The sequence below is a fragment of the Gastrolobium bilobum genome, unplaced genomic scaffold (assembly GCF_033153095.1).
Source record: "Gastrolobium bilobum isolate Gb01-03AN ecotype WA unplaced genomic scaffold, APGP_CSIRO_Gbil_v1 utg5107, whole genome shotgun sequence".
NCBI lineage: Eukaryota > Viridiplantae > Streptophyta > Magnoliopsida > Fabales > Fabaceae > Gastrolobium > Gastrolobium bilobum.
Window position 1 is genome coordinate 90,176 of NW_026897630.1, and position 23,075 is coordinate 113,250.

General features: G+C 33.9%; 2 protein-coding genes across 5 annotated transcripts; both read right to left on the minus strand.

Annotated features, from left to right (window-relative positions):
• Positions 1–660: 660 nt before the first annotated feature.
• LOC133308766 (uncharacterized) lies at positions 661–6,032 on the minus strand. Of its 4 annotated transcripts, none has more exons than XM_061509460.1 (5): positions 5,171–6,032; positions 4,943–5,081; positions 3,702–4,868; positions 2,601–2,679; positions 661–2,519 (listed from the first exon to the last, which is right to left on the minus strand). In XM_061509460.1, exons 1-5 carry the CDS (start codon positions 5,968–5,970, stop codon positions 2,278–2,280), a joined length of 2,427 nt encoding a protein of 808 aa, XP_061365444.1. In that variant the 5' UTR covers positions 5,971–6,032; the 3' UTR covers positions 661–2,277. The 4 variants fall into 4 exon arrangements, with proteins under 4 accessions (XP_061365444.1, XP_061365443.1, XP_061365442.1 ...); XM_061509459.1 differs by having other exon boundaries at positions 661–1,731; positions 2,274–2,679; XM_061509458.1 differs by having other exon boundaries at positions 661–2,679.
• Positions 6,033–7,253: 1,221 nt separating this feature from the next.
• LOC133308797 (serine carboxypeptidase-like 18) lies at positions 7,254–11,562 on the minus strand. Its single transcript, XM_061509502.1, has 14 exons — positions 11,392–11,562; positions 11,079–11,215; positions 10,428–10,504; positions 10,211–10,333; positions 10,016–10,118; positions 9,631–9,668; positions 9,432–9,533; positions 8,515–8,601; positions 8,278–8,433; positions 8,127–8,196; positions 7,914–7,998; positions 7,670–7,783; positions 7,427–7,481; positions 7,254–7,337 (listed from the first exon to the last, which is right to left on the minus strand). The coding sequence occupies exons 1-14, from the start codon at positions 11,541–11,543 to the stop codon at positions 7,254–7,256; spliced, it is 1,383 nt and encodes a 460-aa protein (XP_061365486.1). The 5' UTR covers positions 11,544–11,562.
• Between the last annotated feature and the right edge of the window lie 11,513 nt (positions 11,563–23,075).

Consider the following 23,075-nt stretch of genomic DNA (forward strand, 5'->3'; position numbering starts at 1 on the left):
GTGCAGTTTCCAGAGACCTAGAGAGAGAAAAAGGGGGATGAGTGAGGAAAAAATAAGGATTATAACTGTTAAACATGAGCCATTAGATTCAAAATTCATCTAACGGTGGATAATTTGGTAGTAAAGGTAGTAAACTTAGGAGGTAGTAAGTATAACCCCTCCCTACAAATAATCTAAAAAGTTGTATACTTTTCAACACAAAAAATATCAAAATTAAATCTATATTTTAATTATGAATACAGATGAGATTTGGGCCTGAAGATCTAGAGAACTTGATGGGCTTCTCCTACGACTTCATATTCTAAACCGAACATGTTTTTAACATTCTCACACAAACACATGATCCTATGTTTATAATTGCTACTTCAACCAAAACCCTATTTTCAAAGCAGGTGACTTTTTTTTTCCTTCAAATTTTAGGGAATCCGCCTCTGTTACCACATCGGCGTAGCACAATTGATCTTCCAGAATATTCTTGATCATGCCTTCTATGATACACCATAACGCGTCTTGTCATTTCATTCGTCTTCATTTTAAAAAAACACCTCATTTTTTTTCTTCGTCTCTATTAGAAGAGATCCATTGAAGGAAAGTTCAAGAGAGAAAAAGAGCTGAAGAGAAAACATTTTATTATTAAACCTAAACAAATGAATCGTAATTACAGAGAGAGAAAAGAAGCTAACTCTGTAGAGTTAAGGCTAACTCAATTGATGAGTCAACAAGCTACCAACTACTAAATGGCTAAAAAGCTGTAACAACTTATGGCTAACAGCTGTAACAACTAATACAAGGAAATAATCAGCTATGACTAAAGAATTCTACTACATATAATCAGCAAGCTATGCACATACACTAATAGTCTCCAATGGCAACTAGAAGGATTGCAACCCTGACCAGATCCATTTTCTTCGCCGGAACTGCATCTAGGATCTCTACACCAATGTTCTCCTCGCAACCAACAATGTCGCCAAGTTCCTCTTCACTTGCAACTGCTCTACTGGACCCGATTTTCTGATATTCTTTCATGATTTTAGGTCTTAGAACTTGTTGTTTACTTATGTTTTATTTGTATTTAATCAGATAAGGCAGAATAAGTTCACGAAAATTGAAAAGGTTTTAACAAAGCAGATTACGTCAATAAAAGAGGAGGTTGATAGGTTGAAAAGGTTCTCTCTCAGCAGCAAGTTAAAACCTTTTATTGATGTAATATGCTTCGTTAAAACCTTTTCAATTTCGGTGACCTTTGTCTGCATTATCTAATTAAATACAAATAAAACATAAGTAAACAACAAATTGTGAAACCTAAAATCATGAAAGAATATTAGAAAATCGGAGATACCAGAGAAGTTCTAGTAGAGCGGTTGCGAGTGATGAGGAACTTGGCGACATTGCTGGTTGCGAGAGTGAAGCCAAAGAACATTGGTCCAGAGGTCCTAGACGCAGTTCCGGCAAAGAAAATGGATCTGGTCAGGGTTGCAATCTTTCTAGTTGCCATTGGAAGGCCTAAGACAGTAGGAGTTATAGACTACAGAATACAATATTACATGACAATATTGATTCTCTCACGAATAATCGGGACAAGCTGTGATAATACAACATACAAGGAGAAATTAATCAAAACCACAATGGAATCAATCTATGCAAGCACCATAATTGCATTCCATCAATCCCAAAAGCTGGCTTGTCTCTTCTAGATCATCTCCATCTACTAATCGTTCAAGGATCATTCAGCTGCCAAAGTAAAAAAACCAAGTTTGAAGTTGACACGAAATTTGATACAGGCTTGCCTAGGACTTAAGTTGTGACAAGTATGACGATAACAAGAATACTAGTTAGGGACAAGCACATCATACTCCACTAAAAATAAAAAGATAGGGGATGGAGCCAACTCCAGGTAATAGATTTCTAGTAAAAGGAGAAAATCAAATTGGAATCTCTCTCTCTCTCTCTCTCTCTCTTCAGTGACTGCTTTTTTATTTTCCTTTGCATTAAAATTGTTCTTTTTGCTCATCCCTTGGTTCTTCCAACAAACAATAATTACTCCGACCATTGATGCCATCAGTTTATCATTTCAGACACTTGTCCATATTTTGAGACTTGAGTAACTTCATACAACCAAATTAGAAAGTTTGGTATAATAAAATCTCAGAATAATGCTCTCCCCTCAGAACAAAATAGTGACTACAGTATCTTCCAAGCCAATAATAATTAGGACATATGACAACTGAAACCAGTCTTATCAACCCATTAATCTCGAGAGAATCCGTAATTACCAGTCTAAAGATGGTCAGCATTCGGTGATCCACTGTCCAACACATTGATTTGACCAGAGATTTTTGCCTTACAAGCTGGACACATGAATCCCACAGAATCTGATTGTATTTCAGAATTAACAGCATCATGGTAAAACTCTATTCCGCACCATACACAGACAGTTGTAAGCTGATTTCTGCCATCCATATTTAACATAACTTCTTGTGATTCAAACTGAACTGAGGATGAATACGTCCCTTCCATCACTGTGTTGTTTGCCAATTCAGTTGGCACATCAGGCAGAGAAAGAGAATCTTGAGCACTTGCAAAATCATAATCGAGATTACCTATTTCATCCAACCTCAATTCCCGGAACCCCTTCGCATTATCATGTCCATGGTCACCACTGCAAAATTGTTTTCCTCCCTGTCAATGAGCAATAACAACAATAATTTTTCAAGGTAAGATCAGCACTACCAACCAGTTGAGAGCTGGGTAGTATAGCTAATTGTCGCACAAGAGAATTTGGTTTTAACAATGTCAGATTCCAAGAATCCTAATTAGCTTTTAACAAGAGTTCAAATGAAGAAAGAACATAAAAAATAACAAATGCACTAGAGAAGAGTGTTTTAAGTAAACAAGCACATGTTCATAACCTAGCAATTAGCACTCCTCAAAAATCCAGGACACACTAAATTTAGGAGGAGCAGGAGACATGTGGAAGGGTGATGAAAGAGCAAGTAAGATATCATGAAAGCATTCTTAGCTTAGTGAGACGAAAAACCTATGATTTCTTAGTCTCCAACAAAAACAACCTGCCCAAATAAAGAAATTCTTTCTCTTTCTCTTTGCAAGCAATATAATAAAGAATAACAAAACTTACACGGAAAGCCAGCATTAGATTCGGGAACAATGCACTTGTTACTCAATCAACAAGGAATAAACAAAGGAAGTATGCTTCTATAGTTCTTGTATTCTTAAAAGACATGCATGCTGAATCAGCAGATGACTATGACTGTTGCAAAGAGTAGCAACATAGTAGGTTAAAGTGAAATAGTTATGGATGAAGAAAAACTATTCTCAACATTGCATAGAAGCATTAACAATTATGTGAAAACAACAATAAAGGATTAATTATGGAACAATAAGTGCTCAGACAACAAAACTGGTTCTTGAAACTGCATTGGTTTTTCAAAATTTAGCAATGTGCACCAAGTGCTTTGTGAATAATGAAAATTTACAGCAATGGTTCAATACAAAATAAAACCTGAATACATTTAGGGACACAAAAGAGGCAAGTACAGTAGCCCACATGCCATGCATGTATGTGCATGCACACAATCACTTCCTAAGAGAACCTTGATATAATTGGCGTAGGAATATTCCCCAAATTTTTCAACATATATGAAACCCTGACAACAAAGGCACCCATAGGTTATGCCTTATACCTTATCTGAGCTGAATGCTGCAAAACAATCCAAAGATTGCTCTGTGGATATAGAGGGGTTAGAAACCCTTGAATGGACCACATTTTCTTCAGAAGCTGACATTACTATCTCTTGGACATTAGAGCTAACAGGTACATCCCTGCAGCCATCTAAAACAGTTTTCAACTCACTCTTATTACAATTGTCTTCATGAAGTTCAAATTGCCTAGTATTAGTGTAACCCGATTTCTCATTCTTCTCAGATTCGGGCATTATGTGATTGCCAGATAAAGGAAATAAAGGGCTTTGAGAAACTACTTCCAAATTAATACCAGACTGATCAAACGCCTCAACAGTCAATGCCACATCATCTTTTCCCTTAGAAGTCTCAGATGCATTAACATTTTGCTCATTTACAGATAACAAAACCATGTTATCTAGACAAGTAACCATCCTGGCATCTATAATTCGGTTATCATCATAATTTTCCTCTACTTTTCCATCCACAAGTGAATATGGACTATCTTGCTCATTTAAATCTTGAACCACATCTGTGTCAGTCAAGCTATCCTCACTGACTGGAGACTCAAAGTTTATGTCTTGATCTAAGGCACCAACAGCAATTTCTAAAGCAGGAATCATATTCAGTTTAGCTGAACTATGGGGTTCCATGACAGAATCCTCCATAATAGAGTTTTGAGCAATTTCAATAAGGGCATCCATCTTAGAGATCCTTGAAGGCACGTCCTCCCTGACTGGAGACATGTCTGTCCTTTGGACATTTCCCTGACCTGGGGAATCGTCAACTCTCCTCACATAATTCCTAACATGGATCCCCACATGACCATTGTAGCGACGCCTCTCCAGGAACACCTTATGGCAGAACTGGCACTCAAACTTTCCATCCTTAATTATAACTCCATCTCCAACAGAAGAACCAAGCCGATACCTCCTCGTCGTCCTCTGGTGAAAAGACAACAGGTGCTGCAAGTATGAATCCTTCTCATCAAAGGTCATGCTGCATTTGTGACATTCAAACAGGTCATGTATCTGCACATCTGCAAGATTGTCAATCCCCAACAAGGCCACTTCCCTCACTCGTTCATTCGAAACAGATAAACCAGGCACATCCGAGTTAGTTGCAACAATCTGCCATTGATCTTGATCCTCATGGGTAACACCTGCAGACTGAGGCACATCCCATAAACCTCCGTAATAATACTAATAGCACATAAACACCGGCAATATGTATGCGTACTTACGTTTTCAGCAGTCAAACTATGTTCCTGAAGTATATTTTCACTCCCAGGAACAATTTGTAATTGAGCATCACTGTGACCGTAAAGAGACTGCAAATATGAAGAAACTTCTTTGCAAGTCACAAATTGCTGTCCACTAGGGCTGTAGAAATATCAAATAAGAGAACACATAAGCACCCAGAAAGGAGAAACAACAGTGAAAAGAGTAAAAAAAGAGAAGGAAAAGAGAACCTTATGTATCTGCGGCAATAGATCCATGCACGACCATCTTTTCTCTTCAAACCAAGAAGAAGCTTCCAACCAAGAGGCAACACATCACCGAAATCAGCAGCATCAACAATCCTCCTCTTCTTCCTCCTGCTACCCCATTGTCCCAACAAATCCCTCAAAAACCCTAACAGCTCCTCTTCACTCTGCAAACCCTCCGTCCGTCTCCTCAGCTCCTCCGCGAACGGGTCCTCGGAGTTCGCCAACGCGGAAACATCGATCGGAACGCCGTTCTTGTTCACAATCTCCATTCCTCTGTAACACTCCTCCAAATGCACCTTCACTTTGGGCTTCCTCCCTCTCTTCCTCTTCCTCTCCCCGCTACCAAATCTCACAAGATCCGGTTCAGCTCTCGGCTCAGGCTCGGGAACACAAGGTGGAGGTGGAGGTGGAGGTGGAGCTAGCTCCACCTGATCGAATTTGGGGTCTTCCCTGATCAATTGCTTCAGGTAATCGATTATCACGCGATTCTCGGCGTTTTGCGGGAAGGAAGGGAGAGGGAGAGGGAGAGGGAGCTTAGGGGTGGGAAGAAGGCCGGCGACGCGGCTGCGACGGCGGGGTCGAGAGTAGGTCTGACGGCGTGAACCAGCGCTCTCGTTGAAGAGGGAAGGGTCGATTTTGGGATTGACAAGGTCATGCGTAGAGCGTAGGTCAAAGGAAGAAAGAGAAGAGAGAGATAGTGCATGAAGCTCTGACTGTGACAGAGAGCTTGCATCTATGCACGCAAGTGACTCCAAACTCAACGCACCTTCTGCGTTCGCCATGTTTGGTTTCCAACGCTTCTTCTCCGTTTGCTACTAACAAAAACTCTCTACTAGATAATGATATCCCCCAAAGGCCAAATGTTAATTTTTTATTATAAAATATTTACTTCTCATTCATTACTTTGACTTCAGTCAATGCAAATTTTATTTTATTTTTCTCAAATATTCAATTTTATTCTTAGTAAAGTCTTTTTTTTTCTTCTATTTGACTACAGTCTTTGCAAATATATTTTATTAGTCATTTGAATATTTACATGAAAATATTATCAATATTTTTTAACTTATTATTTTATAATTATAAGTTAAGGCAAAAAAATAAAAAATAAAAACATAATTTTTTTCACACAACTCCGCTTACGCTTAATTATAAGTCAAATGAAACGCAAAACCAAGGCATTATAAAAAAAAGAATCTTATGTATACGAAAGAGGTTACAGTTACTATCTTTTTTTCTTACTACTTGTTACTATCAAATTAATAAGTATGATCCAATAAATTATGACCGCTAAATTAATGAAAATCAACAATTTGTGAAAATCAACGATTAAAATTTAATAGTAAGAAATAGTTAGTAATTATAATCTTTCTCTATGCTTATAAATAGGATAACTGGAAATTTTATATTTCTGCTCGTATTTTGAACTGCCACAGCACTTTGTAAGTTTTGTACTTTTGCAGGCAAAGCTTTCCATCCGTTGCTGCTACTATATGGTACTATTTGCTCTTAAACCAAATCTTATGTTTATTTTAAATAATCTTCACCACAACATTAAACTTTTACCATTCATTTAGAAGGTTAAAAAATATAACACCATTGTCCATTGTGGCTCCTCATATTCTATAATTAGAGGCGATGTTTAAGAGAAATATTACTTTGAACTAGCTTTTGGAGTGGTATATCTCAAGATTCTTTACATAGTATCAGAGTCTTATAAACCCTTATAAACTACATATTAGTCGTTCATACAACTAATGTGTGACTATATATCTCAACATTCTTCCATGTACATTCAACCATTCAAGCTAATAAACTCAAAAGGAACCCATAAAAAAAGTTTTGCCTTGCATCAGAAAGTTTGTTAACATTAACTTTGCACAAGATCCTGTTTGATATCATATAAAATTAGATGAAAGTCAAATGTAACTATGTAAGGTTTGAGGTAATATTACATCGCCATAACAATTAATCTCAGTTCAAGTTCCGCTTCTCACTAAATTACATATAATCAATAGAAGTAGCTAAATAGGCAGAGCTTTATTTTGTGCGAATATCCGAGGACTGTTTACAAGGGATAAAAATGTATCCACCTTTCAAACATCTCAAAGCATCGTTCATGGAAGTATTCTGTAGGAGAGTGACCCGATCCCTGTTCGAGAGATGACAAATTTAATTTCACTCCCATCCAAAGATGATTTGTTCACATAAGAGGTCACAATCAAACACATCATTTCTTACCTTGAGAGTTGCATAGGTCAAGCGGTATCCTGTATTAGAATGTACAACTCGGTACCTACATAAATCAAGCAATAGTTCACTCTGATTTTGGCTTACTGAGGATTTGTTCAACTTAAAAAAAATCCTTCTTTAGTCATGCATTTTAATGCATGACTATGTGTATACAATATTTGGCAGTATAAATAGATTGTTACAACCACTTATTTATTAATAAAAAAATTACAGAAAAACACACATACTTACCCTGCAACTTGACCATCAACGAACCAGGGCATCCAAGGAGCATCTATAGTAAGATTCAGGGATCTCAACCATTCTTCAGTTGATATATGAGGAATAACCATGTCAAGGTCGCCTCTACACAGCAGAAAAACTTAGTGAAGTCAAAATCACTTATGCTGAAACTAAAATTTAAACCCATTATTTATCTTAAACATATTGGCTAAACGGAAGTTAGCAGGTAGAAAAAGACAATTGGGTTACGTACGTGTAAAGTAATACTTGTAAACCTGTCTCAGTCAGATTCTTCTGGTAAGGAATTACATTTTCGATGTCAGCGAGGTATATGTCTTGGAGGGTTAGATTACATCTATACCATCGTTGAACCGTTCCCTGGTTTTCATGAGGAGGGAAAAAGTAGCCTGAATATAAGAGAAAACATATGTAGCATTAATCATGGACTATTAATGTGCGTATACCTCACGAACATAGAGAGCCTCCTGAACGGTCTTGTTGTTTGCCCATATGTCTGAAAGTATATAAACAAAAATCTGCAAAACAAGTTTAAATCTTCTAATAAGAAAATCATCCTAGTAATGTAACATATATTAAGGGCAACTATTTATCGGAACCTTGCACCACCAGTCCTGAGCTTTAAGTTTTAAAGATGGATGATGGAAATATCTGGCTTCTTTGAGAACTCTTCCAGAAAATTCATAATCTGGTTTTGGTGATATTAATGCACAATTAGGTTCCAGAACATTTTCTTCATAGATATCAGCAAGGCACTGCAATTATGAATATCCAAATACATATTATATATACAACATGTCAACTTGAATTTTCACCATATTAATAGCCCTTAGTACCTTAACTATTGGTTGAAGTGCTTCCACACATTTTGCATTTGAGGGATCTACCTCATAGTACCACCCATTGCAATTTTCTTTGGCTGCCTGTGAAAGAGAGTGCGACTGTGAACCATTAAATTTTCCTGTCAATAATAAACTTCACAGAAAGATACTGGATCTTTTCTTTTTGCCTGTAATAGGAAACTTAGTCACTTAAATTGTCACTTACAGTTTAGTCCCTGAATTTATTGATATATATATATATATATATATATGGGCTTAACATTTCTGCAGCAGCCGTAGATAGTGTTATTTACAGCTGACACAGAAAAGTGGGCCCCACGGCTTTTTTTAAAAAAAAAAAAAAAAAAAAAAACTCAGGATCCGTTGCCGTATCCTAGGATCCGGACGCGGATCCTTGCTTGCTGTAGGTACAGCAGCTGCAGAAATCATTTTTATATATATATATATATATATATATATATATATATATATATATATATATATATGAATTGGTCCTTGAATTTATAAAATTAATATCAAGTTTAAAGATTAATGTATGTGATATGACTTATGAGCACTAAAATTGTAAGAATCAACTCGTATACATAAATAAATTTTTGAGAGACTAAAATAGAGTGAGAAATGGACTAAGTTGCTTTTTCACTCTATTATTATACAAAGGTTCGTTTTTTCTACTGGAATAAGGTATCTGTAGTAAGTCTAATACGATGTTGTTTTGGGATGAAAATCATAGTGTTTTTGTAATTTTAATTTATTCCAGGGTTATTATAGTCTTTATAATTATAATTTTTTAATATTTTAATCTCAAAACGATGTCGTTTTGGAAGTAAATACAAATAACTTATCTGCAGAAGAAATATTTTTTTGTTATATAAAAGTTGTTAAAAACACAGCAAAATATACTCAAATACCTCATAAAGCTTGTCTGATATGAGTGCCTTATTGCGAGCATAGGGTATTTTTGAATTATGCTCTAGCGGTATACTAGTATGTGGAGAGCCACTCAGGAATCCCTGGAAAAGCGTTAAAAACAAAAAATTAAAAAGAATGCGATCTCTTAAAGCCCCAAATATGATGCATAGTGTATGTAGAAGTCCATGTTTCACTTACTATCAAGTTTATATACGGCTGAAGTTCAGCTGCATTACCTGCATTTACTATAACTATAAGTCTTCTAAATTGTAAGTCATTGGCTTAATATGGTAGTAATGAATTTTCAAGCCATTAATCGGGAAGAAAGACTAGGATGGCAATATAGCTGAACATTATGTATGATTACATTTTTTTGTTCATGAGTTCCGATGATTAAAATATAATTAAGAAGAAATTTTTCGCAGATTGAATATATTATAGTAAAGGAAACCTATTATTTGACTTGACTTATTGACAATATTTATGATTATTTTGTGTTTGTAAGTTTGTAACCAAATGAACTAACCTTCATTGGCATAATGTTTGCAGTTAGGAGAAGAAAAGCACGATCACTCAAACTTACCATCCAATATATGCTGTGAAATGATTGGCGCAAAGATTCCACTGTATGAATCCGTTGCAATATAGAGCCTATTCGAGATGTATTCAGGGTGATCAATCAGCCACTGCAATTAAATTGAACTTACATGCACATTAGTCATTTTTTTATTTAAGAAAATATGACACAAGTAAGAATTTCCTAGACTATAGATTTTACCTTTCTTAAGAATTTGTAAGTTTGCCTAGCTGATTTACTGTCTGAGATGAGGTAACCTTCTGGGGTTGTAGCATACGAGAAGCCAGTACCGACAGGAACATCAGGAAATATGATGCTAGCAGTCTAGAAAAATTTAGCATAACTGTCAACCAATTATAGTTACAAGTTCATAAGATAATTACGATGGAAGAAAATGAAGTAATGTGAGATTTTTCACCTTTGTCCAGGGGTATGGCCTTAATATTAATTGTGGGAAACCCCCAGAATACTCTGTCCCATTGAAAGCCAATGGACCTTAAAGAGGAGAAACAAACCAGATTAATAATTGAGATGATTGAAGGATTTCTTGTTTCTCCTGAGTGAGGTACTTGATTTTAAGAACTTATTGACACCAAGATTGAAGATTAAACAACCATTAATATATAACACATCAGTTTACTAAAGTGACTATCAAGCCAAGCCCTTCAGGCATCATAAACCTTAATGGGGTATGATTACATCCTGTTATGTAACCCACATCAATTAACCAATGAAAAAAACAACAAAGATTCAGATAATCACACATGACATTAGCTTCCAGTTTCCACACTTTATTTTACTATATTAAATATGGGATTAGTAATGTTTCTCATATTATATAAGATAATTTTATTTTTTACAGACACAATAACAAGGTTCATGTTTTCTTTTTTTCTCTTTTTTTTGTTCACATTAGTCCATAAATGGTCAATATTAGTCACAGCAAAATCATCAAGAATTTCATTTAACTCAACCAACGCAATCCAGAAATCACTTTCTTTCTTTTTTTCTCTCAAGAAATCATGTAATTTAACGCCATCATTGAAAGGAGAAGCGCATTAAAACATACCAGTTTGGTAGAATAGTCCATTTAAACCAGAACATCCAGGACCTCCAACCAAGTAAAGAAGAAGAGGATCAATCCGTGGCTTTCCTGTTGACTCAACAAAATAGTAGAACAGCTCCGATTCCTCCACCAATACATATCTTTTATCATAAGAAATCATATAATTTAGCATATCTTTTACGTTAGGGTATGCTACAAAATATGTGACTTGTCAATGAATATAGTTTTTTAATAGAAAAAAAAAAAAAAAAGGAGTAGCATTAGACATGAATGGAAAAGTAATGACATTTGGTCATGTACTAGAGTTACAACATACCCTGTCTCGAGCTTGAAAGGCAAGGGACCCTGAAAGCCAGGTAAGGTCTTGACAATGTTGGCAGAGTGTGCATTATTAAACACTAACAGTAACAGTAGCAATAGCAACTGAAATTGAAAGCAAGAGAAAGCCCAACACATTAACTTGTTCATGGAACTCACCAGTACCCTCATTCTTTTGTATTAATTTTTATTTGATTTTTCAGCTACAACCACCCAAGTGATTCAAATTAAGGCTAATAAATTTTATTTTATATGACATAATGAATTGGGGACCAGGAAGGTAGCTTGAACCGTAGGTAATCCCTCCATTTCTTTCCAGTAAAGTTCGGTAGCTTGAAGGTTTATATCTCCCGTTCAATTAATTAGTGTCGGATAAAAACAATTAGTCCGTTGAAACATTTGAAATAAAGATCATTAGGTTAGGCTACTAGCAACGTAGTGTAAAAAGTGTTGTTCATATCTCCACATCAGGTTTTAGGGAAAGGCTGAATCAATCTATTTCTTCATTTATTTATTTATTTTGTGAAATTACGAGATGTACTGACGGGTTTGACTCATTTAAACTGTTTATAGGGTTTGTCCCCGTTCAGCTTCGGAAGCACTAGGGTTATGTTATGATGCCTTTCAATGAAAAGCTCCTTCTGTGAATCAATTTATTCTTATATTTCAATTTTGTCATTACTTTGTTTTTGTATATTAAGCTAATTTATTCTGCCCTTGTAGGCGCGCGTAAATGGTAGACCAGAAAATTTTGTTTATGTCTGCATACTTAATGATGAAGTTTCGGACAACGTCTCCAAAAAAAAAAAATTAAAGAAAGTTCTAAAATCGAACCAACCGTAAGTATAATGCTTGACCCAAACCGATTCGATAACCGATTCACCGGATTTCGAGTCGACCGGGCTAAGTCGGGCTGAATTTTACAATAATGAATTTAAAAAAAAAAAATAAAGAAAGTTTATGTCTTTTGCATTTGTGGACAATTGCGCCTATGGGTCCGTCGTTGGACACCCAAGGGCAAGGGCCTATGTCATTTGTTATCTTCTTTTAAAAAAAAAAATTAAGAATAAAACGTTGCTCGAATCTGAATTGGTCGAACATGTTAATAATTGAATACCGAATTATTTATAAAAGGAAAAAATATTACTTTTTTTAATTTTGTGCAAAAATGATAAAAGTGCAATAAAGAAGGTTGAAAAAAATTCTTATACTTCGGAACACTGATATTTAGTCCATCAAGTTTATAAAAATAAATACATCAATCAAGAAAGGGTTTTATAAGAGTTATGTTGTAGGAAAAGTGATTGTGTAATGTTATAGAGATTCGTTTTGCGTACCGTAATTTCTTTTTTTTTTCTTCAACATGTGTGGACCCCACAAAATATTGTGTATGTTGAAAAATTTGTTGTGTCATATTAAATGACAAATGCAAACCTCATCAAAAAAATAGTGTTATTTTGTACAATGTATTTTTTTATTTTTTTTTGTATAAATTGTACAATGTATTTCAAATGGTGTCAAAATCTTCTCTGGGTGGTTTATGGTATTTAACTTCCTATTTTGTGAGTCCGCAGCGTGAAGCCCAGAAGAGAGGGGAAATGTGTTGGGATTGTGGGATGGCCTGCCCAATTAGCTCGCCAAATGAGGGCCCTGATGGGTCAGGATGGGTAATGGGCTCTCTTCAGCATCAATGTTTTAATCCATTCATTATCCGTATGTTTTACAAGCATTTCTTTTATAGTTTTTTCTTTAACAATCTAATTTAAAAATTAAGAGTTTGTTTTGTAAACATTATCAACTATTGACTCCCTTGCGCGTCATATTATGAGAAGTTTTAATAACATGATTTTTAACATTATATTTTAATAAATATTTTACTATTGGGTAAATTTCATTTAGGTGTCACTAAATAGAAAGTGAATGTTACGAGTCCCACATTGGTTGTATAGGAAACTGACGTGGGGTTTATAAAGTCTTAGACACTCCTACCCTTTAAGTTAGTTTTTGAGGTGGTGTAACATTCTCTACAACTGATTAAGATAGAGGATATCACATTAATTCTTAAATCTTATTTTAAATAAGAGAACGAGAATTATAATGAAATTCTAACACAACGGACAAAATACCCTTAAAATATAATTATACAGAAATCAAGTTCACCATTACATCAGAAATACATGATTTTGTATGGGAGCTCACAAGCCATGATAAGTAAAAGATTACATATTACATTAGTATTCATTTAGTACTAAAAAAATTCTTTAATTTCTATACGTCTGAATAGGACAGACGTATGATCATTACGCTTCAACCGAGTTATTCTATTCCACCTCTTAGAAAGAAAAGAACTTAAATAAAAATACTTAATAGCATGGATACATTTATACAAAACTTCTACCCCGAGCACACGCAATGGAACCGTAGACAGTCAAGTGAAGTCCAATCCACGAAATCATTTGATCTATGGACAACATCGTTGTGGTAAAGGCTGTAATGCCAGAGGAATCATTACCGCAGGACATAGAGGGGGAGGTCATAAGCGTCTATACCGTAAAATTGATTTTCGACGGAATGAAAAAGACATATATGATAGAATCATAACCATAGAATACGACCTTAATCGAAATGCATACATTTGTCTCATACACTATGGGATGGTGAGAAAAGATATATTTTACACCCCAGAGGGGCTATCATTGGAGATACCATTGTTTCTGGTACAGAAGTTCCTATAAAAATGGGAAATGCCCTACCTTTGAGTGCGTAACGATGTCTTCACAACTTTTAAAGAAATAACTTTAAAATACCAACTTTAAACACAACATTGATAACAATAGAAAATATCTAAAATTTAACTTTAAAAGTGTTATGGAACTGAGTGAGATCCATACGCTAGGAAGGCCCAGACGACCTAAAGCCCAGAGATAAGTCCTATAAATATGAGCTAAAGACCACAGGTATCTCTTTTAACCCTATTTTATGTAATCACAAAGCACACACACATACCCCTTTGGCTAAAGCCGTTATATCGAGTGTCGTGATATGCTGCCTCCAAGATACCTAATTCATAGGTACCTAGAGAGAAAGCACTAGATCTAACATCAATCATCTAACCTCCGGTTAGACATCTCTGCCTAGGGCAGAATAAAAAGTAAATAAGAGAATGAGTTGTTTACTCTCAATATTACCTTCCCTTTTCTTTTTCTCCTTTCTTTCTCTTCCTCTTCCTCTCTCTTTCTCTCTCTCTCTCTTTCTTTGTCTGTCTTTCTCTCTCTCTTTCCTTCTTTCTTTCTCTCTTTTCTTCTCAAGTTTCTTTAGGTTTATAAAGAATTTCAAAAAGAAATGTAATCATCACTATTTATAAAAATCTAAGAAATCTAATCATTACTTTTATAAACATCTAAAGAATCTTAATCATTACGTTTATAAAATTTTAAGGAATCTAATCATTACTTTTATAAATATCTAAGATATTTTATTCTAATTATCCAATATATTTTATCTAAAAGATTTTATATTTTATTTATTATTATTATTATTATATATTTTTTAAAATATTACAGATGGTGATCTCAAGGTTTGTAACCATTGTTGTCAAAAACTAGTGTAAAAACTTACGTTTTTACTAGAGTGGTGCGTGTTAAAACGCAAGAAAAAACGGTCAGTGGTAAAAACTGGTAAAAACGTCACATAAAAACGTAAAAATAGTAAAAACTTATGTTTTTACCGTTTTTACCATTTTTACTTAAAACGAAAATCTTTTTTTAAAAAAAAGATTTACAAAAAAGGAATTAAAAAAAAAACCCAATTTTCGTTTTTCCCAAATCATATGCACAATATCTTGATATCTTTTTGTTTGGATATATGTCTTTTATAATTATATCTTATAAAGCTGCAATTAGGGGTGCTAAACGAGCCAGGGACCTTACAGGGGCCTTTGGCTCGGCTCATGAAGGCCTGAGCTTATATGTCTAAAATTGATTGTTGGACTCAGCCTTGGACTTGTATAAAAGCTCGTTTAATAAAAAGGTCTCAGGCTCCAATTTAAAAGCTCGGCCTTAGAGCCTCTCAGGCTTGCCTAATATATTAATTTTTAATTTTTTATATTTTTTATACTACTTGTGTTAGTCCTCTCTCTCCTCAATCCATTTCATCCTATTTTATTAATTAAACATACTTTTTGAATGATTTTATTTTATATTATGCTATTTGGATATACATTAAATTTATGAATATTTATGGAATTACTAGTGTTGTTGATTGTATACTTTGTTTGAATAAATTTTTGTTGTCTTATTTTTTTTTAACCAGGCTTTTATTTTTTGTAAATAAGACAGGCCACAGGCTGAAATTATATTCATGACAGGTAACAGGCTTGGCCAGACTGACACATTTAAATACAGGCTTAGCCTTTTAAGACCAAAGTTCAGCTCGGCTCGGCCCGTTAACACCCCTAGCTGCAATTCTATTAAAAGTTATGCTATGAGAATCGTTTTGTGTTTTTGAATCATTGTGTGCGTTGAAAGAAGTGAAATTATATCCTGATGAGCGAAGATCCAAAATAGTGTATGAAGCAGTTAGATCATATTGGTTATTCATTACTTGTTAGTTATCACTATTTATAATTTTTGTTGAGATATTCAAGTGTGATGAGTCCCACATTGGTTGGTAATGAGCTAAGTGAAGAGTATATAAGTGAAAGGACCCATGAACTCAATGCCTTAAGGTTTTGGGTTGAGACATGGTGTCGGATCCACTTGCTACGGTTGGTGTAGCCTTAGCTCATTGGTGGTGGCCCCCGCCACGGGCTCTCCCCTGGACCCGCTTGACATTGGAGTTTGAGGGAACGAATTTCCCAACAGTGGTATCAGAGCCGGATTGGCTCGAGCTAGCCTAGTGATTGACTAGGAGGTGGGTCGAGTACTTTGCGCTTCGGGTACTTGGTTGAGGGGGAGCATACCAATGGTGGGTTTCACACTTGAGGGGGAGATTGTTGAGATATTCAAGTGTGTTGAGTCCCACATTGGTTGGTAATGAGCTAAGTGAAGAGTATATAAGTGAAAGGACCCATGAACCCAATGCCTTAAGGTTTTGGGTTGAGACATGGTGTCGGATCCACTTGCTACGGTTGGTGTAGCCTTAGCTCATTGGTGGTGGCCCCTGCCACGGGCTCTCCCCTGGACCCGCTTGACATTGGAGTTTGAGGGAACGAATTTCCCAACAGTGGTATCAGAGCCAGATTGGGCTCGAGCTAGCCTAGTGATTGGCTAGGAGGTGGGTCGAGTACTTTGCGCTTCGGGTACTTGGTTGAGGGGGAGCTTACCAATGGTGGGTTTCACACTTGAGGGGGAGATTGTTGAGATATTCAAGCGTGATGAGTCCCTCATTGGTTGGTAATGAGCTAAGTGAAGAGTATTTAAGTGAAAGGACCCATGAACCCAATGCCTTAAGGTTTTGGGTTGAGACATGGTGTCGGATCCACTTGCTACGGTTGGTGTAGCCTTAGCTCATTGGTGGTGGCCCCCGCCACGGGCTCTTCCCTGGACCCGCTTGACATTGGAGTTTGAGGGAACGAATTTCCCAACAATTTTGATACTTGGTTATCAAAAATAATTTTCCTTTTTAGATAGATAAGTGGCTTAAGTGCTTAACACATATGTTCATTCATGTGATATTTTTTTTACATACATATATATAATTTTGTGTCGTTTCGTGCCGTTTTTATATTTTACGTTTTTACCATCCCTTTCCGTTTTTACGTAGAAACTCGAGTTTGACAACATTGTCTGTAACAATTGGTGTTTTCATTGAGATCGAGTTGAGGCCACTGAAAGAGCTACTACCTATAGACTGGGTTAAGGTTTTCTCCTTTTACCTTTTTTTTTAAGTATTTAATTCCAAATGCATGAATAAGTTTTTTTTATCAAGTATCAACAATAATTGCCATATTAATTAATAAAATCAAGAGAAAGGAAATAAAATCTAATGATAAAAAAAATATCTTAACGATGTTGGTAATTACCCTAACCTTTATAGGTAGAGAGCATTCCTTCACTTTAAACATTTTTGAAAATAAGAGAGATAAATTTTAAAGAATACGGTGTCAAGTTAAGTTAACACCATAGATTAGAGATTCAACAATTGACGTTATCTTAAAATACATTCACATGTATAATAAATTATAGAGTTGGTGAAATCAATTAATAGTTACAATTTTGCAATTTATTCTTTTAAGTTCATTACGAGTTAAATATATATATATCATATTGCTATTAAGTAAATAATGACGGAGGAAAAATACTTTGCATAAATAAATTTCTAATATATATTTTTCTTTGTAAATTGTAATTATTTATATGATCAAAGAAATTTAAACAGTACTTAGAATAAAAAGGTTTATATAAATTCTAAAGGACAACCACACATTCCACTACGTACAACCGTTTGATCAAGATTTAAAAATTGTATGTACAACTAAATACTTAGATGAACATTTAAAAAAAAAAATACATAGATGAACTTAAAAAAAGGTGATTTTCCACCTGAACCCCTGCTCGTTTTCTGATTAAATATGAGGAGAATATTTTTGCTATAAAAAAATTCATTACCAATTCATTACCTATCTAATCATCATTGAATTAATATTTTTTCTCTCTTCAGGAATTTTTTAGCATTCTTTCTCTCGGCTTCAATGGTGATTAAATAAGTAGTGGGTTTTTTTAGTAAGAATACCCCCTTATTAAATAATATAACACATTTAATAACTATATAAATATAAAGAATGCTAAATTTATGGTGTAAGATCTAATATTCAGGAGACAAATGCTAAAAAATTGTAATTTAACGATACAAAATTTTGCATCGCGAAACTAAGATAAAAATACCAATATAAATATTATATTTAAAAATGTTAAATGTTCATATTTTTACCGTAAAAAATAGATAGAAAATTGTGCATACTTTTATTTTAGGGAAAATTTTATTTTTATCCACTGTGATTTTGCGATTTATCATTTGACCTCTTATAATTTTAAATTTTCACTTAAACTCTTTGTGGTTACAAAAAAATTCACTTAGACCCCTAGTGGTTTAAAAAATAAATATTTAAAATATATTTTCTCTCTTTTTATTTTATATCCTTATGTAATGCGTTTAGGGTTTAAAACAAATTTCAAGTTATTTATTATAAAATTAATTTATATATTATCTTAACTTTTCTAATTTAAAAATATATTTGAAATTAAAAAATATTATTTAATATAAATTAAATATGTATTATCAAAATAAGATATTTAATTTTTTAGATAATTTTATAACGATATTGGGTAAAAATAGATAAAATAAATAATATTTAATTTGAATTTATTTTATTGATAAAAATAAGTGAATTTTTTTTAAAAAAATTATTATTAAACCCTAAATGCATTAGGCGATATAAAATAGAAAAGAGAAAAAATTTATTTTAATATTAAATTTTTAAAATTTTATTTTTGTAACCGCAAGGAGTCTAAGTGAAATTTTTTCTAACCACAATGTATTTAAGTAAAAATTTGAAACCTCGAGGGATTAAATAATAAATTATTTAAGTACTATAGGTATAAGGGATATGTTTAAAACCACAAGGAATCAAATGATAAATTACAAAATCACAATAGGTGAAAATAAAGTTTTCCCTATCTTATCTACTTATTTCTAATAGTGTTATATGAGAATCTCAACTAACATTAACTATTTTTTTCTCTTCTTAAATTGAAAATGAGTAAATAAAATAGGGCATTAAAAAAGTAGACATAATATTATAGGAAAATAATTATCTCACATTGCATGAGATAATTATCTCATACAATAGAGATAAAGTAGTGGACTCCACATTATTTATTTATTTATTTATTTTTACAAATAGTGGACCCTACTATCTTGTTTCTGTTATTATCTCAATGCAACATAAGATTAATAGATCCCAATATTATATTCTTGAAAAAAATATAAAATTTGTAAGAAAACCATTGACGGCTTAACAAAAAACAAAAGACACCAACAAGGTGTTGGCCAAGTGGAAGCATGCTTGGTCCCCGTAAAGTGGAGGACTTTGGTAGGGGGAATTTATTGATCACGAATACCAAGAAAAACCAAACAAAAGACAGATAGAGAGAAAGAATACCAAGATTAAATGGCTAAAACTGAATCTATTGATCACGAATAAAAAGTCCTTGTGTTTGGTATGAGCTTTTATGTGAGGATACCCAAGCATTTGAGATTGAATTTTTGTATTATCCAAGTTTGATAAAAGAGATTACAAAATTTTTCTAACAAACTTAATTAGTTGCCCAGCTTTTGATGATTGTGTGAAAAAATGGATGAAAAATACCGTTCAAGATACCCACTTTGAATATGATATTTGACAATAACCAGCAAAATAGATGACGAAGAACCGAACAAAAATACCATCTCCATATTATTCAGAGCAACTGACATGCCTTCTTAGACTCATTCAAGGTTCCAAACAGAGTACGATCATCCACTCCTTTACTGGTGGTATAGGCTTGTCATCCAATTCGTTTGAAGCAATTTCTGAGTGAAAAACAAAATTAGTTCAAACATAATGAAACATAACTACAGTAAATGAATACATTATGTGAAAATTAAATGGAACTTTTCTTTCACGCTTCAAACAATAACATTTAATGCTCAATGCATTTGTTTCTACCTTCACGCTCAAAATCTACATCAAAATTGTTATAAAAAAAAAAAAAAAAAAACTACATCAAAACATGAAAGGCTGTATCTACCTTCGTATCTGGCATTGTGGTTGAGTTGAAAGACCATATGTGTAAAGAAGATGTTGTTGGGGTTACATGTATGACTCTATATCCAAGGGAAAAATCTATCCAAGGGGTTACATGTATGATTTGTGCCACATTTATTGTTGGCACATGTAGCTGTCATATTAAGGGTTATTTCTTAATTTTAACTCATTTTTTCATCGATATTTTACTTTTAATCAAACACAGGATCAGCAAATTTAATCTAATTTTTTTGGTAAAATTTTGACCTACTAAACAACTTTTTTTTTTAAACTTTCTTACAAAACTCATTTTTCCATTATATTCCTAGTAATTGTATTTTCCTGAAAAAAAAATTTATTCTCTACCCAATGTCCCGATGTTTAACTAAAAAAAAAGTCATCATATGTAAATTCTGAATCTTTCTCTCTCTCTCTCACGCCAATTTCTTTGCTCTCCAAAAATGTCAATCTTAAATGGAGCTTTTATGAACATAGACCTGTCCAAACATACCTCAATCTTTGGTCTTTGGGCTGACAACAGGGTAATTTTGTCCCTGAAAATATACAAAATAGTATCATCGGATAGGATTCTCAAATACCACATGTTGTGGATAGTCATTTACACGTACCCAACCGTTAAGATCAGCCTAAAGAGCCCTCTTCTAGAAGACAACTTAGGGTTCTTCTTCTTCCCAAGGCACAAGGCTGCCCCTACACAAGGACAGAGGTTCAGCATGCCTAGTCTGAAAAGGCTAGGCTGGCTAGGTGGACCAAGTCCAACACTAAATACCCCCTCTCACATTGAGGAAGGGGACTTCTTCTCCTCCACTCGCCTCTACGGCTGTGACTATGGAAAGCCACCTTAGCCACTTCCAGACACACTCTCCCCTTGATCACATACGTGGGAAGTTCCACTAGTGCCTTGGTCTCTACCATGACTACTATGGACACCCCTATATCAACATACTACACTCTCCATAGGAGACATTTATGTACCACTAACAGTACATTGCCCAGATTCGAACGGTCTGCAACGCATTTACCCCGCCCGCCGGTCAAATTAGAAGAAACTCGACGATAAGTTTTCTTTACTCCTCGTTTTGCTTCGAAGTTTCAATATTCCAGTCAAAAGCGTTCAACTTCTTATATCAAGATAAGACCTTTTTCTTTCTCTATTAAATTGTGTGAGGTCCGCCACCTGTTTGCCGAAGAAGTTGGTTTCAAGTTTTGAAATCCCTATACAGAGCCACTTAATTTGGCGTGTTGAAAACGTGGTGGTGGGGTCCATATATACCTTAAAGTTTGATTCATTTCATATGAATTGTTGCAAAAGCAAATACCATCAGAGATCTTTATATTAGAGTGGGTCCCACAAAGAATACAAATGAAATTGAATTCTTCGCCTGAGAATTAAGGGAAAAAAAATTTATTTATTGTAATTTAATTAAATAATTATGTAAATATAACAGTTTGGAGAATATTTACGCATCTATTGTACACTGTGAGGCTCCTTTTGGCGTCACATGTGACGTCTCACTGGGGCGTCTCTCGTGAAGGAGAAGACGCCCAAATGGGGCGTCTCTCATGTGGTGACACGTGTCACTTGTTTTTTCAAAAAAAAATTAATTTAATCATAAAATTTCTAAATGCCATAACTTTTGACTCGAGTATCCAAATCAAGTAATTCTTTTTTTGATTCCACATAACTTTTTGAGATCTACGCAATGAAATCTCATTTGATATATTTTATTTCTCACCAATAATAATTGTTACTTTTAATTTAAATCACAAACAAATTTTTTATAATAAAAATAAAAAAAATTATTTTTTTTAATTTAAATCACACATCAAATCTTGATTTATTTTTTGTATTAAATCACAAACGCAGAACTCAGAGGCTTCTGAGTTTAAAAATGTGACACGTGTCAACACTTGTCAAAACCTAACACATCGCCAATCACGTCTAAATTGGGTTTCAATCAAGAGGAAATCACGCTTAGTTTAGGTAATTTTATTTTTGAAAAACATTCATAAGCCATCATTAATTTCAAACCACGAATAATAACCCAGAAGCTTATAGCATTAATCATTAATTTTAAAAATAATATCCTTCTTCCTTAGAAATTTAGAATATTTATTTAATTATTTTCTTTATTTTTACAGATTTTTCAAATTGATTTTTTAGCTTAAATCACAAATCAAATCTTTATTTTGTTTTCCTTATTAATAATAATTTTTTTATTTTGAATTTAAATCACAAACCAAAATTTTGTTATAATAAAGAAAATTCTTATAAAAAAATTTAAATCACAAATCAAAATTTTTATTTATTTATTTATATTAAATCACAAATCCAGAACTCAGAGGCTTCTGGGTTTAACCGCTCTTATAATACCATTCTTGCAAATTACAATTGTGTTTGTGAGAAATAAAATATGTCAAATGAGATGTCATTGCGTAGATCTCGAAAAGTTATGCGGAATCAAAAATAGAATTACCTGATTTGAATACTCGAGTCAAAAGTTATGGCCTTTAGAAGTTTTATGATTAAATTAATTTTTTTTTGGAAAAACAAGTGACACGTGTCACCACCTCATGAGAGACGCCCCATTTGGGCGTCTTCCTCTTCACGAGAGACACAATGCCCAAAAGGAACGTCACAGTGTGCAATAGATGCATAAATATTTTCCAAACTGTGATATTTGCGTAATTATTTAATTAAATTGCAATAAATAAATTTTTTTGCCCAGAATTAAGAAATGTGTTGCTTAATATGTTCTTGTGGGTCCCACGTTTGCAAACTACGGTAAAACAAAGTGGACTTTTCAATTCTGTGTATATCTTCTCATTCTTGGTTAATCTTTCAAATTTCAAAGATTTGAAGGTATGTGAATCAA